We start from the raw sequence: 20,548 nt of genomic DNA, 5'->3' as shown, positions 1-20,548 counted from the left end.
CTTTTCGAATATATTCAAACTAAGCTACACAACAACAAAAATAAAATCACACAAAAAAAAACTTATGTTATAGAAATTGCAAATAACGATTATGACGGGAATCGAAATAATAAGATGTTAGCGAGTTTTATAAAAAATAAACTCTAATAGTCTGAACCAACAGACAAAAAACTCAATATTAAATTCAGAAATCCAAGGCAGATATCGTTTAAAGTAGCTCTTTTAGAATAACATTATAAGCTTGGGAGTGTCTTTAAAGGTCTGTGTCATTGTGGGGATTACAGCTAATCACCATACACCTTGAAAGGACATTTCTCATTTTTTCAGTAATGACGTTCTGAAGTCGGTACATATAAAGCGGGTTAACTGTGTGACAGAATGCCCCCCCCCTTATAATAAACGCATATAGATTTTACAAGTTCCACTCTAATGCTGAGTTCACACGTAATTCGAATTCGAATCGCATTAACTAATTCGAATTAGTTTAATTCGCATTAGAAACGTTTTACGTCCTAACGTCAATTCTAATTCGAATTACAATGCGCGTCAAATTCGCTATACTGTCCAAACGAAGTTAACTTTTAATTCGTATTCAGAAAAGCGTATTTCTAATGCTAATTGGATAACTCGAATTAGCCAATTCGAATCAATTCGAATTAAAATAGAAGAGTGTGTGAACGCGATGAACGAGTGTCCGTTCCCTTTTCAAATGACATCTGTATGTGTATTTGTTATGATATCTTAAGAATATGTGATTTATATGTTGCATATAACTGGATTAACATATAGACAATAATAGTGTATTGACTTGACATATCAACGATATAAAGATGAGACTTAGAAACGGGGAACTGCGGTCATTTAAATATACTTATTCTAAAAGGTTACCAATTTTATACTGTAATTAGATCTTTGAATATTGTATTTATTGGTATTGATATTGATTTTGTTATCAGTAAATTAATAGCAAACTAAATATTATTTTTATATACATATATGAAATTCATAGATCTACAGTCTGTCGATACCTGTATCTTTGCATTGTACTAGATCATGTTTTTCTCTGTTTATGACGTCTTTACGCTAAATCCATTGGATGTTCGATATGAAATGATTTACTATAATTCAGTCTTAGCTACATGATGTTTGTTATTATTTGTTCTTGGCTTTGAAATAGCTGTCAGTAACTGCGAGTACTCTAAGATCTGTACATACTGTCTACTTATTGGTGGGATGTACATTATCCGGCAACATAAATCTGTTTTTGTCCGATTCATTTCTATTTGTATCAATCTGTTGAGTCAAGCCTTTTAACTTACTATCATATTTCGTTCTTATGTTGTATATACTGTTACACTACTGTCCCAGGTGAGTGGAGGTATTGGCGCTCGCTAAAATGTTTAACCCCGCCACATTCCATATGTTCGTGCTTGTCCCAAGTCTGGATCATGTAATTCGGTAGTTGCCGTTTGTTGCTGTGCTACATATTTGTTTTATGTCATTACTTTGTTCATAAATTAGGCCATTAGTTTTATTGTTTGAATTGTTTTACATTTGTACCTTCGGGACCTTTCATATTTGACTTTGCGGAATGGGGTTTATACATTGTTGAAGGCGACCTAATGTTGTAATTTATGTATCACTTGAACTTTTGTGAAGTGCTGACTCATTGGCAATCACACCACATCTTCTTTTTTTATAAGAACTCCTTTCAGAAAAGATAGGAAAATATATTTTGACAAGGGAACTAGGTACTACAACGCCATATGGTAGCCATGATACATCGAGGGATAAGGAAGACAATTACAATCAAAACCTAGGAGTAAACAAAGACTCATAAAACCAAAAGACACTTACATCAACAGTTATAAATAATAAATAAGAAACAACACGAACTCCACTAAAAACAGGGAGTGAAATCCGGTGCTCCTTTTGTGAAATTTGTGACGTCCATACTGCAGTGATGATAATAAGCTTATTTGATACTACATTGAGACCCCAGCATAATCATAGGCAAACACCATTTGTCCAATGTAAAAAAACGTCTTCCAATTCTAGATCGCCCTCTGGGAGCTTTGATGACATTATTTCACATCTTCATAAACTAGGGTCAAAATACATTAGCACTATTTTTTTCACTTCCTGTTTTTGTTGTTGTTGTTTTTTTAAATGTTTGAGAGATTATGCACTTGACAAGGGATGCATGAATATATTTCTCCAATATACAGACTGGTCAGTATAATTTGTGATGTATAGCTCCTTTTAAACCAATCTATTCCTGTTGTACTAGTATCCTTCAGTTACACCAAAACCATTACACATGAAGTATTCAACTATAAACAAGCATTGCAGGACCTTGATTTAGAAGAATACCTAAAATTTAACCCTCTGATATGTGACTGTTCTCACCACCTTATATTTACAACCTCTCTGGCCAAGTTATAACTGGGGATCAAAACATAACTAATCAACATGAACATCTCCGAAAGGTTATACATGTACCTCATTGTCCTAAGTTCAAAGAAACCCAATACATCATTTACAGCTCTAACTTATAAACAAAATAATTATGGATTCAATTGGGGACTACGTCATGTCATGGGTTAAACGAGACGAAGTTGAACTGGACACTGTCAGAACGGGTCAAAACAATCAGATCTCTGATAAAACGTCGACTTCATAAGCTGAAAAAAATGTGTGAATTATCGACCAAAGTCCGTTTTTAGAGACAAAGAAGCTGTGCAATGACTATTATTTCTTCACTGATTAAGCTTCAAAAAACATTGTCTTAGTATGTTTATCGTACTACTTCAGGTGTCTTGTAAATAAAAGATTCAGAATACACATAACTGCGACCAAGCTCAGCGAAAGGTCGTGCGACATAATTAGTCAAACACACTTGTTTGGATTAATTCTTTAATGTAATAGATATAGTGATGTAAGAAAACTATACATTAAGAAATATTATTGGCAATATCCATCCACTTTTAAACTTATACAGTTGTTATCAGTTCACAATGTGAAAGAACTTAATAATTTAGGTAAATTTTTGTTTAATATTGAAAAAATTCGTAATATGTAGTTGTATTAATTATTTATCATATGAATTTATTTTCATTCTCCGCCATACATGTATTGTGTATAATTATTATATTTATATTTCACTGATACAAAATATTGTAAAATTGTATATTCTATAAGCTGTATTGCTTCTGAATAAAGTATTATTATTATTAAGGGCCGTATTTTCCCTTTCGAAAGAAAGCCATAACTTTTTTGTTTTAAAAGATAAACACAAACTATTTTTTGTTAAATTATTTGTAATTTCTGTATTTTATAAGTATCCTAAAAATCTATGCGTTTTTTATTCAGAAAAAAACTCATATTTATCAAATGGTCATGAATTGTGAAAAAAAACGTCATTTTTTGCTGTAGATTTATCAAACTTAAAAAAATGCACTATTTACAGTCTTATAAAATTTGGTCCATATAATCTGCAAAAAGAAACAAAATTTCGTTTTTAAAAAATAGGGGTCCATGCACTCGTTTTCAAATTAAATCAGTTTGAATGATAAAAATCAGTCGAAAAATGCATCTTTTCCCGATATGTCAAGTTTGACGTCGCGAAAATAACATTTTACGTTAGCAACGTCATTACCTCCACTGTAACTGTATCGTATGCCCATTGGTCATTTCAAACCTTCGACCTCACACCTGCGAAAATAGAACGCACGTACTATAACGTTAAATGGACTGATCAATATTCACGTAGCTGGTCAAGGTCGTTAAAAGCTTCCATCGTCGTATTCGCGTACATGATTGTGTTCTTGATTATTCAATTTCATTTCTAGCTTTTATACATGTATACGTGTAAAATTCATTGATTTTATAATTTTGAGCAAACTTTTCAGACTTTAAGATATGAACTTTTGTCCCATCGAAATATTTAATTCAACTGTCTCCTCTCTGGATTAAGGGACGGCATCAAAAGTTCAATGTAGGATAAAAAAAAAACTTAATTCACATCACTGAACCCCCTCCCCTTCTTAACTTAATTTGGGAAAAACATGATTGACCAATATGGATATATGTAAAATCGGTGTAAAATCAAAAAATGCAGCAATTTTTTACCCCCAACCCCCAAACTATTCGAATTAAGTTTTTTTTTTTTTTTATCCTACATGAATCTTTTGATGTCGTCCGTTTTAAAGGGAGCTACCATTTATTTTGATTTAGGGGTGGGGGGCATCTTTTTAAATTTCAGTCTATTCAGTCCTGCCTTTATTTATTAGTTTATGAAACCGTATTTAACTACACAAATAACCAAATTACATACTGACGATATTGCTCGATTTTTTTAAGTAAATGGGTCGGTGTTATACACTATTCATATTATTTCGCAAGTTTAAGGTATTCGACATAGGATAGTGTGATTTTTTTTCTGATTCAGTTTACTTGATTTTGAAAAAAAAAGCCGAAATCTTAAGTAAATTCAGAACATGTAACCAACCATGCTTTGTTTAGAAAAAAATGGAGATGGCAAACCATAGCACAGTGGAAGAAAATGTACTTTATAAACTCCAGCGATATACTTCATGAATTTATGATTAACTGTTTTCACGGGTGTCATTCGGTTTATCGAGAGAAATGGGCGTGAAAGAATATCTAACGGCGGTCAAGTATTGAGAGACGATCGTGAAAGTTCTGGTAACGGATCGTGAAAGACATTTAATCGAGAAGACATATGAAAGGTCAGTAAATATTCTAATTTAATTAATTACACAGACACATTTACAATAAAATAAAACTGTCTGTCAAAATGGTTCAACATTATGATCAGTATGTCAGAATATCCAGTTTCAAAAGAACACAGTTATTACAAAACGACAAAAGGCAGATTGCTTCTCGACATTTCAATGACATAAAAAATGTAAACAAACACGATTTTTTCACAAATTCGACTTGATAAACTACGTTTATCAAAATAAGGGCATTGCATTTGAATTAATTAAACGGTTCTCATAGTTATTTTGTATAAATATAATCTGAAACTTGGTAAATAAAGAACTATACACACAAAATTGATTTTTTGGATCGTGAAAGATCACGTGCCGCATTTTTGAAGATCGTGAAAAGGATCGTGAAAGATCTGATGCTACGAAGACGTTCAAATTATTCTTCCTTTATATGATAATTGATATTTGTTATTAGTATTGAGACAGGCTAGATAGGTCAATATCCTCCATAGGTTTAAGCATTTCAAAGTATTAATATTTTCAGAAAATGAAAAGGAAAAGAAATTACAATTACGGCAATAAGAAAAGACAGTGGGTGACAAAACGCCGAAAAAAAATTCCAGTGAAGGTGAGCCAATGGAAGAGGATGAAGATGCAGATATTGTTACAGAAGCAACACACAAATATTGTAAAGATGATGTGGAAATGAATGAGTTAGTAAAGTTATTACCAATTGTTATCATTGGTAAAATGTTTGTTTTATGTTTTATGTTGTTTGGCCTTTTGAATATATACATGTATGCAATAGCGACAAGGTGTTTCGTGTATGGTTTACATGTCTGTCTGCATGTTTCTTATATGACCATGATGATTTCAATTGTGTTTGATTTATTAAATGATAGAAAGATGTCTATGTCTGGCTGTCGGTCAGAGTTCATATACTTTTGACCTTATGTTTCGAACTAATTGGCTAAGCATAACTTTTACATTTGCCAGTTTCTAATGCACTGTAAGGATCGGAACACATTTATTTGGTGTACGGGATATTTGTAGAGATCTGTATGGCAAGGTTTATCTGACCTTGACCTTTTTTTTTTTATCAAACATTGATAATCTTAAGCGCATTTGACACTTCTAGTAAAACCCTTGATATTATAAACGTTCAACAAATATACTATCATAAGTAAATCAAACAAGACATTACAGCATTTGCGCTTTGGTATTCTATAATATGTACTATATAGTTAAATTTAATCCTTTTCTGCGTTGTTTATAAAGAACATAAAAAGTTCTGTTGCACAAAATGTTGCTTATCGTTCAATCCAAAATTACACATGAAATGTGCTGTTATTGCTATGATTTTTTGTTTGATGGATAACATTTTGGTTATTATTAGCTAACTAGTGTCAGTGTGCCTGAAGTGCACTAGACCGATTCACAGAGCTAAATCTTTCACACTTATTTAGACACGTTATTAGTTGGGTTTCTTTAAACTTTCGAGGTAAAGTGTTGAATAGAGAAAAAAAAAAGATAATAGCTTTAATGTTCATCCTTATCAATATAGTTACAGGCTTCAACCACTTGCAGATTTATCAAATGGTAAAAGAAATACTGATTTCTGATTACTAGTATTAAGTCTGGACACGCATTTTCTTTCACGATCGAAAAAATACGTTGCCTGATCTTTCACGATCAAGTTTGATGGAAATTCAACAAATTCAAGGTTTTCATAAACAAATTAACGCTTTTAATGGAAGAACATACTTTAATTTTACTGCACTATCAGATACACCAAAGATTAAATTTCAAATATATCAAGATATTCTGAAATATGACCATTATAGGTACACAAAGCGTGTTATTTGTAATAAATTTCATAGACACGCATTGCGCCTTTTGTGTTTTTTCAAAAAGTACTTCATATTTTCTTTATCTTCTTTCACAGTTATGTTGAGGAAGTTAAACCATATTGACAGACATATTTGTTTGTTCGGATTTGTTCCGCGTTTTGAAAATTAAGCGATTTTTTCAAAGATTCTGAACTAGAATGTACATTAAATGCCTTTCACGATCCGTTACCAGAACTTTCACGATCGTCTCTCAATACTTGACCGCCGTTAGATATTCTTTCACGCCCATTTCTCTCGATAAACCGAATGACACCCGTGGTATTGCTATTCTCGGTTGAAAATCGAACGTAAATTTTATACTGTAAATATTTAAATAGAAGCATAGAAAACAATCAGTTTTAAAAAGCGTGTTTATTCATTTAAAAATAAGTTCCTTCTTGTACATGCATTTAGTCATCCTTAATTTCTTGAGACTTCGTTTATCAGTTTATCATACATGTGATGATGATTTTGTATTTCATTTTAAATGCGCAGGCATACTACCATAGATCACTGTGGCGGATAGTTCAACAATGTTATGTAAAGCTCTATTCCTACGGTATGAAATTAAAAGATAAATGTTCATCCAATGAAAATCGAAAACAGTACATTTATATTGGTCTTTATAAATTACGACATTTCTCACACGTATTTATTTATTATATAGTTCGACACATGCAAACGAAATAATCTTCGCCAATGTAACATTTCAAAGCTTTTTACACCAACATGCCTTCGCTGAATTTATTCATGTGCACAAATGATACGATTATTGTTGTCTTGTTTCTACCTTTGGGGGACACTTTTCTCCGTTTATGATACGTTATTTCTGAATGACCAAATGCTTAGCTACTGTGTGTTTGTTTTATCGCATGAAAATAACAAAAGAGGAATGTGCAACCCATCATAAATTATTGTAAGGGATCAGTATTATGAGATACTTATTATAAGTAACTACGACATTGTCAGGATAATAACATAGCGTCAGTATGGAAGAAATTAAAAGTGGTTCATATATTCATCCGTATAAAAGCGGCACATGTTTTTTTATTTTATCCTTATATTTTTCATAATTGTGTTGCTGCATGCAAAAAAAAAATCCAGTATAAGATCGTATAACATTTCGACCCTTCTATCTAAATTAACAAAACATTTGTTTAATCTTTTGACCAAAGATAAGTAAACTATTTACGTTCGTAGTAACATAGTACATTCCATTGTCGGTCACCGGTGTCAATTCACGTGCATACTACGATAATTGATGTATTTGAATATTACGGCCAATGAAATGAGACGTTACAAGTTGATTGTTTGTGATACGCCAGAATGTAATCAATGAACTATCAAACGCTGAACTTGACTGCATTTCACTGTAATTGAGCACTCAGGAAATCGCACATACCAAAACATATAGCATTTAACAAGGATAATATACGTCTTCGTGGCTTCAATGAACCTTACATTGAACAGCAAATCTGAGGACTTTCCGTGGTGTTTTTTTTCTTCAAATTAATACAAGCTGTACAAAATTCCGTGCAAACAACGGTTAGTTCCGTACATTACCGGCTAATCTGCATATTCGACTTAGGAGTTGTCTATGAGGTTGACAGACAATTTGTCCACAGTGAAATAAGGTCTTCAGAAATATTGTTAACCTGTTTACTCGCGTAGTGGTATTAATCATATATGTGGATTAAAAAAAATACTCTGCATACCTTCCTGATAATTTTAAATTTCGATCTCTCTCTGAAAATATTTTAATAAAAAATACAGTTGATTTTTTTTAACCCTGTATACAAATTATAAGCCTGGTACCTTTGATAACTATGCCACCACTCCCCATGTGAAATTTAAGAATTGTTTTAAAGATATAATCCACGATGTTTTTTTGAATAAAAATATGGTAGCACACTATATGAATTTCTCATTTTGGTATACAATACGGAATATGTAGTTAATAGTGAACAAAACAGTAAAACATGCAACACAGAAAAACAAGTGATCAGTATGCTCTTATTATCGTATGAGTCAGCAATATACCAACTTCGCCTGCATATGGGATATGAATGTCTCAACTATTTCGGTATAAAAGACTTTGCAGCTGTTACTTTGACTTATTAAGTTGATGAGCCAAGGTAGTGTCAAAGACCGTCTCGTCCTTTCTTAACAAAATCGTCGGAAGATACCAAACTTGAAGATAAATATTCCGTATCAATTTCACAAATAACGCATGATAGTCGTGAGTTATAGGTTATAGGTAATGACATTATTTATCATCTTAATTGCATGGTATATGGTGTTCTTTTAATTTGTCCCTGTACGCTTGCACTTTTTAATATAAAAACAACGTACGTGATGTGATATGATTGCAAATAATACAACTATCCACCAAAGTTCAAATGAAGTGGATGTAAACAATTATAGATCAACGTTCAGCCTACAACATTGAAAATAGTGCCACAACGTGTGGTCGGCTATCAAACGCCCGATAAAAAAAATATGAACCAATTCAATTGTGAAAACTCACGACCCAATTCATAACAAATTGTTGAAAAACAAATATGACAGACATAAACCCATGCAGGACTACCACTGAACTGCAGGCTTCTGACTTGGGACAGTCACGTAAAGAATGTGGCGGGATTAATTTAACATGTTTTTGAGTGCACATTTTATCTAATTTTAGTAATATATTTTAGGTGTGGCTCGAAAATCTTACGTAGAAGAAACGCTCGTCTGGAGTATTAGATTATAACCCTGGTATCTTAGTTAACTATCGATACATCCCGCCATGTGTTATTAAACGATATTGGTCGGGTCTTTTCTGTAGCTTAGGTAACCAAAAAGTGGTTTGGACCTTCAACTGTTCAGAAGAGGTCTCAAGATGTGATGAGGCTATTATATATATGACTTTTTACTAAAGGACCATCAGTGGAGTGCACTGACCTGATTGTAGAAGAATTTATAATCTTATTCTTATGAACTTCCATGTAGTATTTACGTCATAACACCACCACATTTTCGATGATTTGTCAGCCACACAATTCCCTTTTCAAGTAATTGAAGTTTGTTTCTTATTATAGAAATAGTCGTATAATATCTAGTTACTAAACATAATTATCTTAGGTTTTTCAGTATACAAATATGCCGGATAATATATTGTACATTGATAGATAACAAAGAAATATGGATGCAAACATTTTTAATTTAACACAAATTGATAAACAGGAACTATACTATAAAATTCAAACTGCTATATTTTTTTTATATTTTTAATAACGGAGTCTTTATGTGCATGATGCCTCATTTATGTAGTTGTGTTGAATGTTATATCTATGTCGTATAAAATTTCTACCACACTGTTTTGTATATGTACCGACTTAATATAAAGCTTTTGATATGATTTCATTTGATCTGCGTACTTAACCAACAATTCTAAATTTAAATTAGAGTTTTATTTCAGTATGGTACAACTGCCTGGTGTAGGGATTTATTGCGAAGAATGTATGTGTGGTTAGGGAGGAGGGATTGAAATATTTTGAATATTTAGTAACAAAAGTGAAACTTAAAATAAATTAACGGTCCTTTATACTTTCCCCATAAATATTCAATATAGCACATAATTCGGAATTCCCCTCATCTAATCTAATTTTTGAAAAGATACTTCCAGATTTTTTTTTCTCAAGAAACCTTGATTGAATTAATTTAATACAAAATATCAAGTCAGTAAATAGCTGTAAAAATAAACAAAAAACTCAGTGAATATCTGTAATCACTGAAACAATCTGTATTTTTTTTTATCAGTAAATAAATATAATTCCTAAATTAATAAGTAATTACAGGTATTTACTGAATTGTTTAGTAATTACGTGTAATTCCTAATTTCACCTATTTATGGTAACATATACATAACAAAAGCTAGTTTGGTATTAAGCAAGGTGTCTACATAATGACAATGAAGAGTACAACAACTAAATACAACTACAAATTTTGTTACAAATTATTAATCAACTCATTAATTTATCCACAGCAAAGCATTTCGACTAAAATAATAATGTTCAATGTGTAAATTGTTAAAGTATATGTATTTATGTTTTTAGATAATCACACTTTAGGAATCTCTATACAACCTTATAAAATATTTATCAATATGTTAAGAATAGTTTGTAAACATGAAGACCAACAAACAAATGATTTAACGTAACTCTTTTGACAATTAGTAATTCAAGCTGGACCAAGAATAATAAGATTGTACCAGAGAACTATAGTTCTTGGATCCAGCCGGTGCTTCTAAATTCCTCAAACCTTGATTTCAATATTTCAGAAAGAATTGTCAATTTGAGATATTGTTACCACTAGAACAAAATCTTACATTAAATTTCAAAATTCACCAACAAACTCTGGATATTTTCTCTTTTACTTCAATCTTCCATTATATACTGTATTCCCCTAGCTCTATCCAATAAATTTTGTGATGACAAATCTTGAATTACAAAAGGGGACTTTTTCCATTTTTTGTATACATTTGTGTTACCAAGGCTATCAGATACCAGGAGGTTTTCAATTTTCAGAACTGGGAATTGTGCTTTTCTATAAATAAATATACTTCCAAGATTTTTTCCACATTTGTTACAATTGACTTTACCACAACCCATTTTTATATTGTCATCTTCAAAAGTAGGTTTCGGCATCCTGATTGTATATATATGATTTGCTATTTCTTCTCCAATCACAGCATGATGAGCTCTCTGAATCTTCTTTATGTCTTTTGACATACAGATGAATTCATTACACTTTTCACATTTCATTTCAAACTCAAAATCACCAATGATTCTGCCTCCTCTGTTTGTATTTTCCAACTCTCGTTGAATAATGGCCTCCAATTGTAAATCTTCTATTTCTTGTATAAATCTCTGTTCATTATCTTGTTTAAAGTTTTGTAGATGAATTATTGCCTGATTTATTCTAGCTTCTCTTATCATTTTCAATTCTTCTTTTTCCGCTGTCATCTTTTCTTCACTGGCAACTACGTAATACTTGCTTCCATCATTCCATCCTCGCCCTGAAAATAATTGGCAACAATTCAAATGTTATTTCGTTCACATACATAAAAGATACTTTCTATTTGATGAAAAACAAATCTGCAGCTATATCTTTAACGATTTTCCAATATATGATTACAGCTCCCTATAAAATTGCATTTTACGAAAAATTTACAGTGGAAAGGTGCGAGTCTTCTATAAAAGACACGGGACTCGTGCTGTCTCCATTTAAACACACAAAAACAGATATGTTTTGAATGAGAACGCTGGAAATTCATTCAGATACATATTAGTTAGTTCAATATGCTTTCATTCAAAAAGTTTAAATCAATTACAATGTTTGCACAAATTTTCGTTAATATGAACTGCCATTTTCCTCTGTTTCCGCTGATAATGAGCATACATCATGGTAATATAAATACAGAATTATATAGTGATACCTCTAACTTGCGCCATGGCTATTTCATTTGTCATATGATCATATCTGATGACAAGGTTACATTTCTGAATATCTAACCCTTCTTCTCCTACAGATGTTGCTATAATTATTTTATGTTTTCCTTCTTTGAAATGCTGCAGTATATTGTCTTGATCATTCTTTGTCATACCTGTAGGTAAATGGATGCATATTTAATAAACTAGGAAGTACAATAAGAATTTAAAAAAAAGGTTGCTACGCAAAAGAACAATGTCCCCGCCCCTTTGCAAATTAAGATTGAAATGTGTGTCCCAACGTGTCATCCTGGTTTTAAAGAACGGGCTGCACATGATTCACGTCACAATTGACTTATTAGGTACATTCATGCCATGTTTGATTTCACTCAATTCATTGGTTCTCTAAAAGAAAATATTTGAATGTATTTCCCATAGGGTCCAATAATAAACTATTTTAAGTCCCTGCTGGCAGTTATCGCCTGCACAGATACAAAACTTCATAATGATCATTAATGTTATGTTTGGTTTCATTCCATTCAGTGGTTCTCTACTTGAAGTTCAAAATGTAAAAAGTTAACGACGACGACGGACGAGAGACGCCAAGCTCATTTTGACCTTTGGGAGAGGTAAACTAAAAAACAATATTGTTTCCCATTTTTCAGCTCCAATTATCCCTGGTGTTAAACTGATCATCGTAATTGCAGTTACGGTGATCCCAACTGGGCCAAGCCCAAAACAGGTAAAATATTCTTTTTGTGATTTCTCCGTGTACACGTGTTGTTTTAAAGAATTACTCAGCCGCTAGGTTGATATGTACAGTATTGTTGTATGTGAGTGTTCTTAATATCATATGTGACCTTGTTACCGAAATAATAGCCATTGAAAATTTACGGAAGATCACCGTTACTCCAGAAGAAGAAAGTCATAACTTGTGAACAAATAATTTGAAAGATAATCGTAACTGTTTAAAATATGTCTATGATCATACTAACTGACTTTGTCAGAACCCTCAACTACAAAATATCTAAATAAAAAAAGTTGTGTAAAGATAACAACAAATGCATGAACAACATTCGTGATCGAAATATTTTTTCAACATAAGGTAAATTTGCAATTTCCATGATCATTTATACAAATATTGGTATACTATTCCGGACAACCACATGTCAACGATATTAAGAATATAATGCTTCATGTGTTAAAACTATACTAAATTTTAGAAACCATTATTGCTTCATTTAAAACTCTAGGTAACTTCAATTTATATGTGTACTTTTACGTCTAGTGCAGACGCAGTTTTGGTGCACACCTTATCTACCCAGATCAAAGGAACTGATACAACATTCAGTTTACGAAACAAAAGTGTTTGAGGAGCGATAAGAACATTTTGCTTTTCAGTCATTGCATTTGGCATGGAAAATACAAAATCTTAAAGAATTTGTTGATCGTTATCATTAATAACTGTTATTCATCTTATCTAATTACATTGTATAAAATGCATAGTCATGGCGATTCATTCAAATGCATCATGTACAAAAGGGAACGAGATATACATTAAAATAAGATACCGTGACCTAAAGCATATCTTTAATTGAAAAGAACATAATTTAAACACTATAGTTTCCATTAATCATGTGTGAACATGGAAAATGTTTGCCTCTCCTTCTCATCATGATGAACATTTACCGTAAATTATAACTTGTAAAATATAAAGACTATATCTATAAAGCAAACAACTAAATTAGTAAATTATTCACTTGCTCTAGCCACACTATCACACATTCAAACACGATTTATACAAAGTCGCCTGTCAGCATATAAAGAAAGTTACGATCATCACTAACAAGTTACCAGGCTAATGTCCAAGTAACGGCTATCTCATACTAGTAATCAAGTTACGGTTATCATACCAAACAAAATTCTTGGAGTTGATCTTCCGTAAATTATTAATAGCTTTTATTTCCATGATTAATTGAAGTTGATAATTCAAAGATTAGAGTTGTATATTCCAAAACTAAAGTTGGAAATTCCAAAATTTAATTTGATAATGCAAAGACAAATGTTAATAATTCCAAGATTTATGTTGATAATTTCAAGATTAAAGTTGATATTTACAGATTCAGTAGGAAATTCCAAGTTTTAAGTTGATAATTCCAAGATTAAAGTCGACAATTCCAAATAAGGCCCTAATGCGCTTCCGTAGTTAATAGGGTTCCTGCAATTCACACTTTACTCACCTCCTTTCTCTCCACTAGCTTCAGTACCAACAAATATAACTGGATTTAAACAACTTAAACCATCTATTTCGTTCATCCAATTTCCAATGGCCTGGACTGACTCTCTAGTTTTAGTGAATACAATGACCCTTGAATCAGGCTTTTCTGTATAAAGCTTGAATACTATATCTTTTAACGCTTCCAGTTTTGGGTTAATATGATGTACATTTCCAACACAGGCGGCTAATAAGAGTTTTCTTTCTATTGAAGTAAAAGTAGTTTGTGTATTAAATAAATACAATAGTGTTCTATTTGAATCATAAACTGCTTAACCGACCTGTATCCCATGTTCACATATTGCACGATTCTGAGTCATAAAAAGGTACCACATAAACCAGGTTAAATAGACCCGGAAGTGTAAATAGTTATCAAAGGTACAACGCTTATAATTTAATACGCCAGACGCACGTTTCGTCTACATAAGACTCATCGGTGACTCTCATATCAAAATATTAAATAAGCCAAACAAGTACAAAGTTGAAGAGCATTGAGGACCCACAATTTCAAAAAAGTTGTGCCAAATACGGCTAATGTAATCTATGCCTGGAATAAGAAAATCCTTAGTATTTCGAATAATTCATACTTTTGCAAACAGTAAATTTATGAAAATGACCATATAATTAATATTCATGTCAACATCAACGTGCTTACTACTGGGCTGGTCATACCATCGGGGACGAAACGTCTACCAGCAGTGGCATCGACCCAGTAGTATAAATAGCTATCAAAGGTACCAGGCTTATAATTTAATACGACAGACGCGTGTTTCGTCTACATAAAACTCATCAGTGACGCTCAGATAAAAATATTTAGAAAGCCAGACAAGTACAAAGTTGAAGAGCATTTAAGACCCAACATTTCAAAAACGTTGTGCTAAAAACGGCTAAGGTGATCTATACCTGGAGATAAGAAAATCCTTAGTTATTCGAATAATTTATAATTTTGCAAACAGTGAATTTATCAAATTGACCAAATAATTGTTATTCATGTCAACACCGAAGTGCTTACTAATGGGCTAAAAACGTCGCGTTTAACTTTTGTCTGCAAACTAATCATTATAGTGACGCTCGAAAAAAGGTAAAGGCCAAATTAAGTTGATGACACATGAAAATAACAAACATACTAGGTAGGCTAAATGTGCATACATACTTTGTACTCATTATATTTTAAATATACCAAATATTCATTTTAATGAAAACTAAAGTTGGAAATTCCAACATTTAATTTGATAATGCAAAGACAAATGTTAATAATTCCAAGATTTATGTTGATAATTTCAAGATTAAAGTTGATATTTAAAGATTCAGTAGGAAATTCCAAGTTTTAAGTTGATAATTCCAAGATTAAAGTCGACAATTCCAAATAAGGCCCTAATGCGCTTCCGTAGTTAATAGGGTTCCTGCAATTCAACATACTAGGCTAAATGTGCATACATTCTTTGTATTAATTATATTTTAAATATACCAAATATTTATTTTAATAAACGAATGCGTTCATTTTAAGGGATGAAACACACAAATTTACATGGACAAATCAACTTTATAAAAGATAATGTAAACAACACAAAGACGGGATGCATAAGTACAGAGCCACGTCACATAGATATTAGCAAAAACGGACCAAACAGTAAAAGTAATATAACAAAATGTCAAATAAACGACACTATAACACGTATTAAGATGTTAAACAACGTCAGTACGCAGAATCTATACATCAAGACCATCGTGTAGTATTTGTGAAGTTGATACGAAATATCTACCAGTAAGCTAGGTATTGGTACCTTCCGATGAAAAAGGACGAGACGTTCTTTTACATACCCTTGGTTCATCTACTTTCTGCTTAGACACGGAAGACGTTATGCTATATAAATAGAGAACATCTGACAGGGGCAGAACATTTTTTAAGTTCTAACAATTCTTCGTCAAAACAGTCAGAAGAACTCTAATACATATTATAAGAGTGTTTGTCTTAAATGACGAAGCTAACCGATTTTTTTTCATTTATGCTTATTATCTTGAAAACTATGATAGATTTAGATTTAGTTATAAATATTTTGATTTGAGCGTCACTGGTGAGTCTTTTGTAGACGAAACGCGCGTCTGGCGTACTACATTTTAATCCTGGTACCTTTGATAACTTTTACTCCACTGGGTCGATGCCACTGCTGGTGGACGTTTCGTCCCCGAGGGTATCACCAGCTCAGACATGAATATCAATAATGTGATCATTTTTATAAATTTTCTGTTTACAAAACTGGTTTTTTTTTGAAAATCTAAGGATTTTCTTATCCCAGGCAAAGATTACCTTAGACGTTTTTGGCCCAACTTTTTTGAATTTTGGATCCTCAATGCTCTTCAACAGTTTATTTTGTACTTGTTTGGCTTTATAGCTATTTTGATCTGAGTGTCACTGGTGAGTCTTATGTAGACGAAACGCGCGTCTGGCGTACTAAATTATAATCCTGGTACCTTTGATAACTTTTAGAGAAACTTCAATTCAGACAAATGGAAGAAATCGTACGACGACTGCTTATTGGAATTATTGCCCTTCAATGACGATTTTCACCATTTTGGTTTTTTTTTTCGTTTTACTTTATATGATACAATTATTATAGATAAATAACAACTTTAAATAAAAATTTATCAGCAAGGTAAGATTTACTAACATATTTTGCAGATACAATTAGACGAGCTAAAAAAAAAATAAGACCAAAAAAAAGTACAAGATACATTTTAGGGTATGTTTCATTCATTCACAGGAATTCCTCTCGATTATACAATTCTTACTTTGGTAAATATTTAGCATTTTTTCAACGGTAGCATCTATGTACATTCCTTCGTTGATAAATTTCAGATTGCGTTCAAGATATTGCATTGCATCTTCCACTCGTGCATCTTCATAGATAATCAAGACTTTGTTATAAACCTGTAAATAAATACTTGTTTCAAAAACATATAAAATGCCTGTACCAAGTCAGGAATATGACAGTTCTTGTCAATTCGTTTTTGATGTGTTTTGTCATTTGATTTTGCCATGTGATTATGGACTTTCCGATTGGATTTTCCTCTGAGTTCAGTATTTTTGTGATTTTAACTTTTAGCATTCTAACATGACGTCCTTCAAACGCTTTGAGTAAACACCCGTGGTAAAATATAAATATATTGCTTTGGCTGTTCTGATCGTAAACCCACGTCATATGCTTTTTTATGAATGAATTATCCGACGTCATAGAAAGATGACGTAAGAATTTTAGCATTTTACGAAAAACAAACACGCTTGTAGAACTGAAAATCATCACAAGAAAACGTATACAAATGATGCTAGAATGTGGTATAAGTCAATTTTTTTTATACATATAAGACATATAAGAAAATTATCATTTAAATTCATTCAAAACTATCTAAATACGTTAATGTAAATAGTTTGAGCATGTCACTAATTCTGTTTGCTCCGTTCTTTTACGACAATTCGATAGTGCGTTTATTTATGGGAACGGCAAATATTTTCCTCCACCTAGAGCGCTTCAATCCATAAGAATTGCCGTATTTGTCCTATTAGAATCGAAATAACTCATGGGGGCTTGAATATATCTAGATTTTACCACGGGTTTGCCCTTTATGCCGATATTTTACCCCTCGCTATCGCTCAGGGTAAAATATTTGTCATTAAGTGCCAACCCGTGGTAAAATCACGATATATTCAAGCCCCTATGAATTATTTCTTAATTTACGTCGACCATTATAGTTATGGGACCAGCTATAATTACTATTCAATTAGTTCAACAATTAATGTCTTTTTTAGTAATTCTCGAGACCGAAATATTTGAAATTTCAAAACTCATTCAAAACTTGAAGTGCTGATCAAATCAAGAAGGATAAAACACTTTGCTAAAGACGGTCAAATTTCGTAGCACCTTTCATACATTTCAATGATGGTATTAGGGACAAAACTCCATTAGCAAATGAATGAAAGAGGCGATAGTCCAATTCTGTAATCTCACCTGTAGTGAGAGATCCATATATAAAAGTATTTTCCTTAGAAGGATATACATTTTCATTGCAAAAGAAAAGCAATTGTTTCTATGTGTGTTGTTGGTAATCTGTATGTTTTTCGATTTTTTTTCGATTACATTTAATCTTTTTTATAGCTTAATTTGATAAACTATTTGAGCCATTGCTATTGTGATACCATAAAGGTTACTGAATAAAAAAAAAACTGCAATCAAAATGTTTCTAAAACATAAACTGCATTCACATTTTTTTCTTATTTCTAAGCCTTGACATGTCTTTAAACTTTCTAACATGCATATGTTTGCATGTACTGAAATTAGTTTTTGCGGTTTTAACACGGTAATATTTATCAATTCCGTGTAATGAACACTAAGAAGCAGTCTACTAATGGCATAGATAAACAACTTGTGTAAAGTGTGTAAATAACAACATGTAATTGCGTATTGGCGAAAAGTCTATAGTAATATTTCTATGATTCGTGAAAGCGTACTACTTTATTGGGGTAATTTTATGAAATAAGTAATATTGCACAATGAAATCGTTAACTAGAGATTTCCAATAAAATGTTTTTAATCGACATAACTGACCTAACTCAACGTATTTCGTCCTATTGCATTAAAGCATGACGGAGCGGAGCATACACTGCAAGAATGTTTTGCTCTTTGAACATGCATTGTTTGCTGGGATATACTTTTAGATACTGACGTGTAATCTAAAGCTCACATGGAAACTACATATAATTTGCTAAACAGTTATGACCACTTATGGTCCTACAGACACTCTGTGCTTTTGGCATGACATACTTAATGTACAAAAAACAAGGTGTAGTATGATTGCCAAAAAGACAACTCTTCACAAGAGGCCAAATGACACAGAAATTGTAACAACTATAGGCTTTCAATACAGGGGCGGATCCAGCCATTTTCAAAATAGGGGGGGGGGGGGGTTCTTACCCAGGACAAAAGGGGGCTGTTCCAACTACATGTCCCGATTCAATGCATTGATCGTCCAAAAAAGGAGGGTTCCAACCCCCGGCCAATCTTTGGATCCGCCACTGCAATGAGCAAAGCCCATACAGCATAGTCAGCAATAAGAGGCCACAAAAATAACAAATGTCAAACAACTAAAACGAGAAAACTAACAGCCAAATAATTGTAAAAAATAAATAAACGAAAACACAACAAACGATAAGCACTGAATTACAGGCTCCTAACTTGGGACAGGCACATCCATACTAGGTCAATGGTGTAACAGTACGACATAATTGATCAATATCAAAAACTGGATAATTATTCTTTGTTTATTAGTTGTAGTTGCTTTTAAGATAGTGTTCAGCAGCTTTGGATACTATCAGATCGGTACACGTTTATTTGGAAATACTAGAAATTGCTGTTTTTATGCTTCGTTTCAGTCTCACGAGTCAATCACTTTCTTACTGTTTTAATTGTGACATGATCATTTGCTAAACATTCTTCTATGATCTGTATTGGCTTTAACTTTGATATTTATAAAACAAAACTATGTAGCATAGAAATGCATGCGTAAGATAAGTTCTCGACATAAATTGGCTAAAATATCAGATTAGAATTAAGCCTCTTGAAAGTTATAATACCTACGACGAAGAAGCCTTAAGCTATATATACTGTAAACCAATTTATTTTGGCGGATACTATTATTCGCGTTTGACCCTTTAAAGTTCACTTCGCAGCTATTTCATTTCGCAATTTTCTAGCTTACTTGGTGTGTTTTAATAAGGAAACAACCGAGTTGTATATATTCGCGACGATTTATTTTGGCGTTATTTTTCTACTCGCGAAGTCGTGAAAATAAATCGCTCGCGAAAATAAGTTGGTTTACAGTAATAAATGTACTTTAAGTTACGACGGAGATTTAGCCTCAAGCTATATTACTTATGATGATGATGAAACTGATGTATGACTTATATCCAGCGACAAATATTACATACTAGTATATATTAAGGATGATGAATTGATAATAATAAATGCATATACCTTTTTATACATGCCTATCACTAAGAGTCGCATTTTCATATGCTAGGTTACAAGAGAGCGTAATCACTATAGAGACACACTTGTTTTTCTACAAATAAACTTATACTTGCTCTTATTCGTGAATGCATCATTCGATCAGGGGGTCCAA

The 20,548-nt window shown here is 32.3% G+C and overlaps 1 protein-coding gene and 1 long non-coding RNA gene across 3 annotated transcripts in view; one reads left to right on the top strand and one right to left on the bottom strand.

Moving 5' to 3' along the window:
• Nucleotides 1–4,629: 4,629 nt before the first annotated feature.
• Nucleotides 4,630–5,481, top strand: LOC139519527 (uncharacterized). Its single transcript, XR_011663618.1, has 2 exons — nucleotides 4,630–4,751; nucleotides 5,281–5,481. It is a non-coding gene; the product is annotated as an uncharacterized lncRNA (long non-coding RNA).
• A 5,423-nt stretch (nucleotides 5,482–10,904) lies between these two features.
• Nucleotides 10,905–20,548, bottom strand: part of LOC139519525 (ATP-dependent RNA helicase DHX58-like) — a 43,277-nt gene continuing 33,633 nt past the window's right edge. For both annotated transcript variants that reach the window (XM_071311645.1, XM_071311647.1), the window contains 4 exons: nucleotides 17,165–17,303; nucleotides 14,340–14,579; nucleotides 12,108–12,275; nucleotides 10,905–11,687 (listed from right to left, as the gene is read on the bottom strand). In XM_071311645.1, coding sequence (XP_071167746.1) covers nucleotides 11,047–11,687; nucleotides 12,108–12,275; nucleotides 14,340–14,579; nucleotides 17,165–17,303 — 1,188 coding nt within the window. In that variant the 3' untranslated portion in view covers nucleotides 10,905–11,046. The remainder of the gene's footprint in view (nucleotides 11,688–12,107; nucleotides 12,276–14,339; nucleotides 14,580–17,164; nucleotides 17,304–20,548) is intronic.

Source organism: Mytilus edulis, chromosome 4 (genome assembly GCF_963676685.1).
Source record: "Mytilus edulis chromosome 4, xbMytEdul2.2, whole genome shotgun sequence".
Classification (NCBI taxonomy): domain Eukaryota; kingdom Metazoa; phylum Mollusca; class Bivalvia; order Mytilida; family Mytilidae; genus Mytilus; species Mytilus edulis.
Note: the sequence above shows the minus strand (reverse complement) of the source record. Positions and strands in the feature narration are given on the sequence as shown.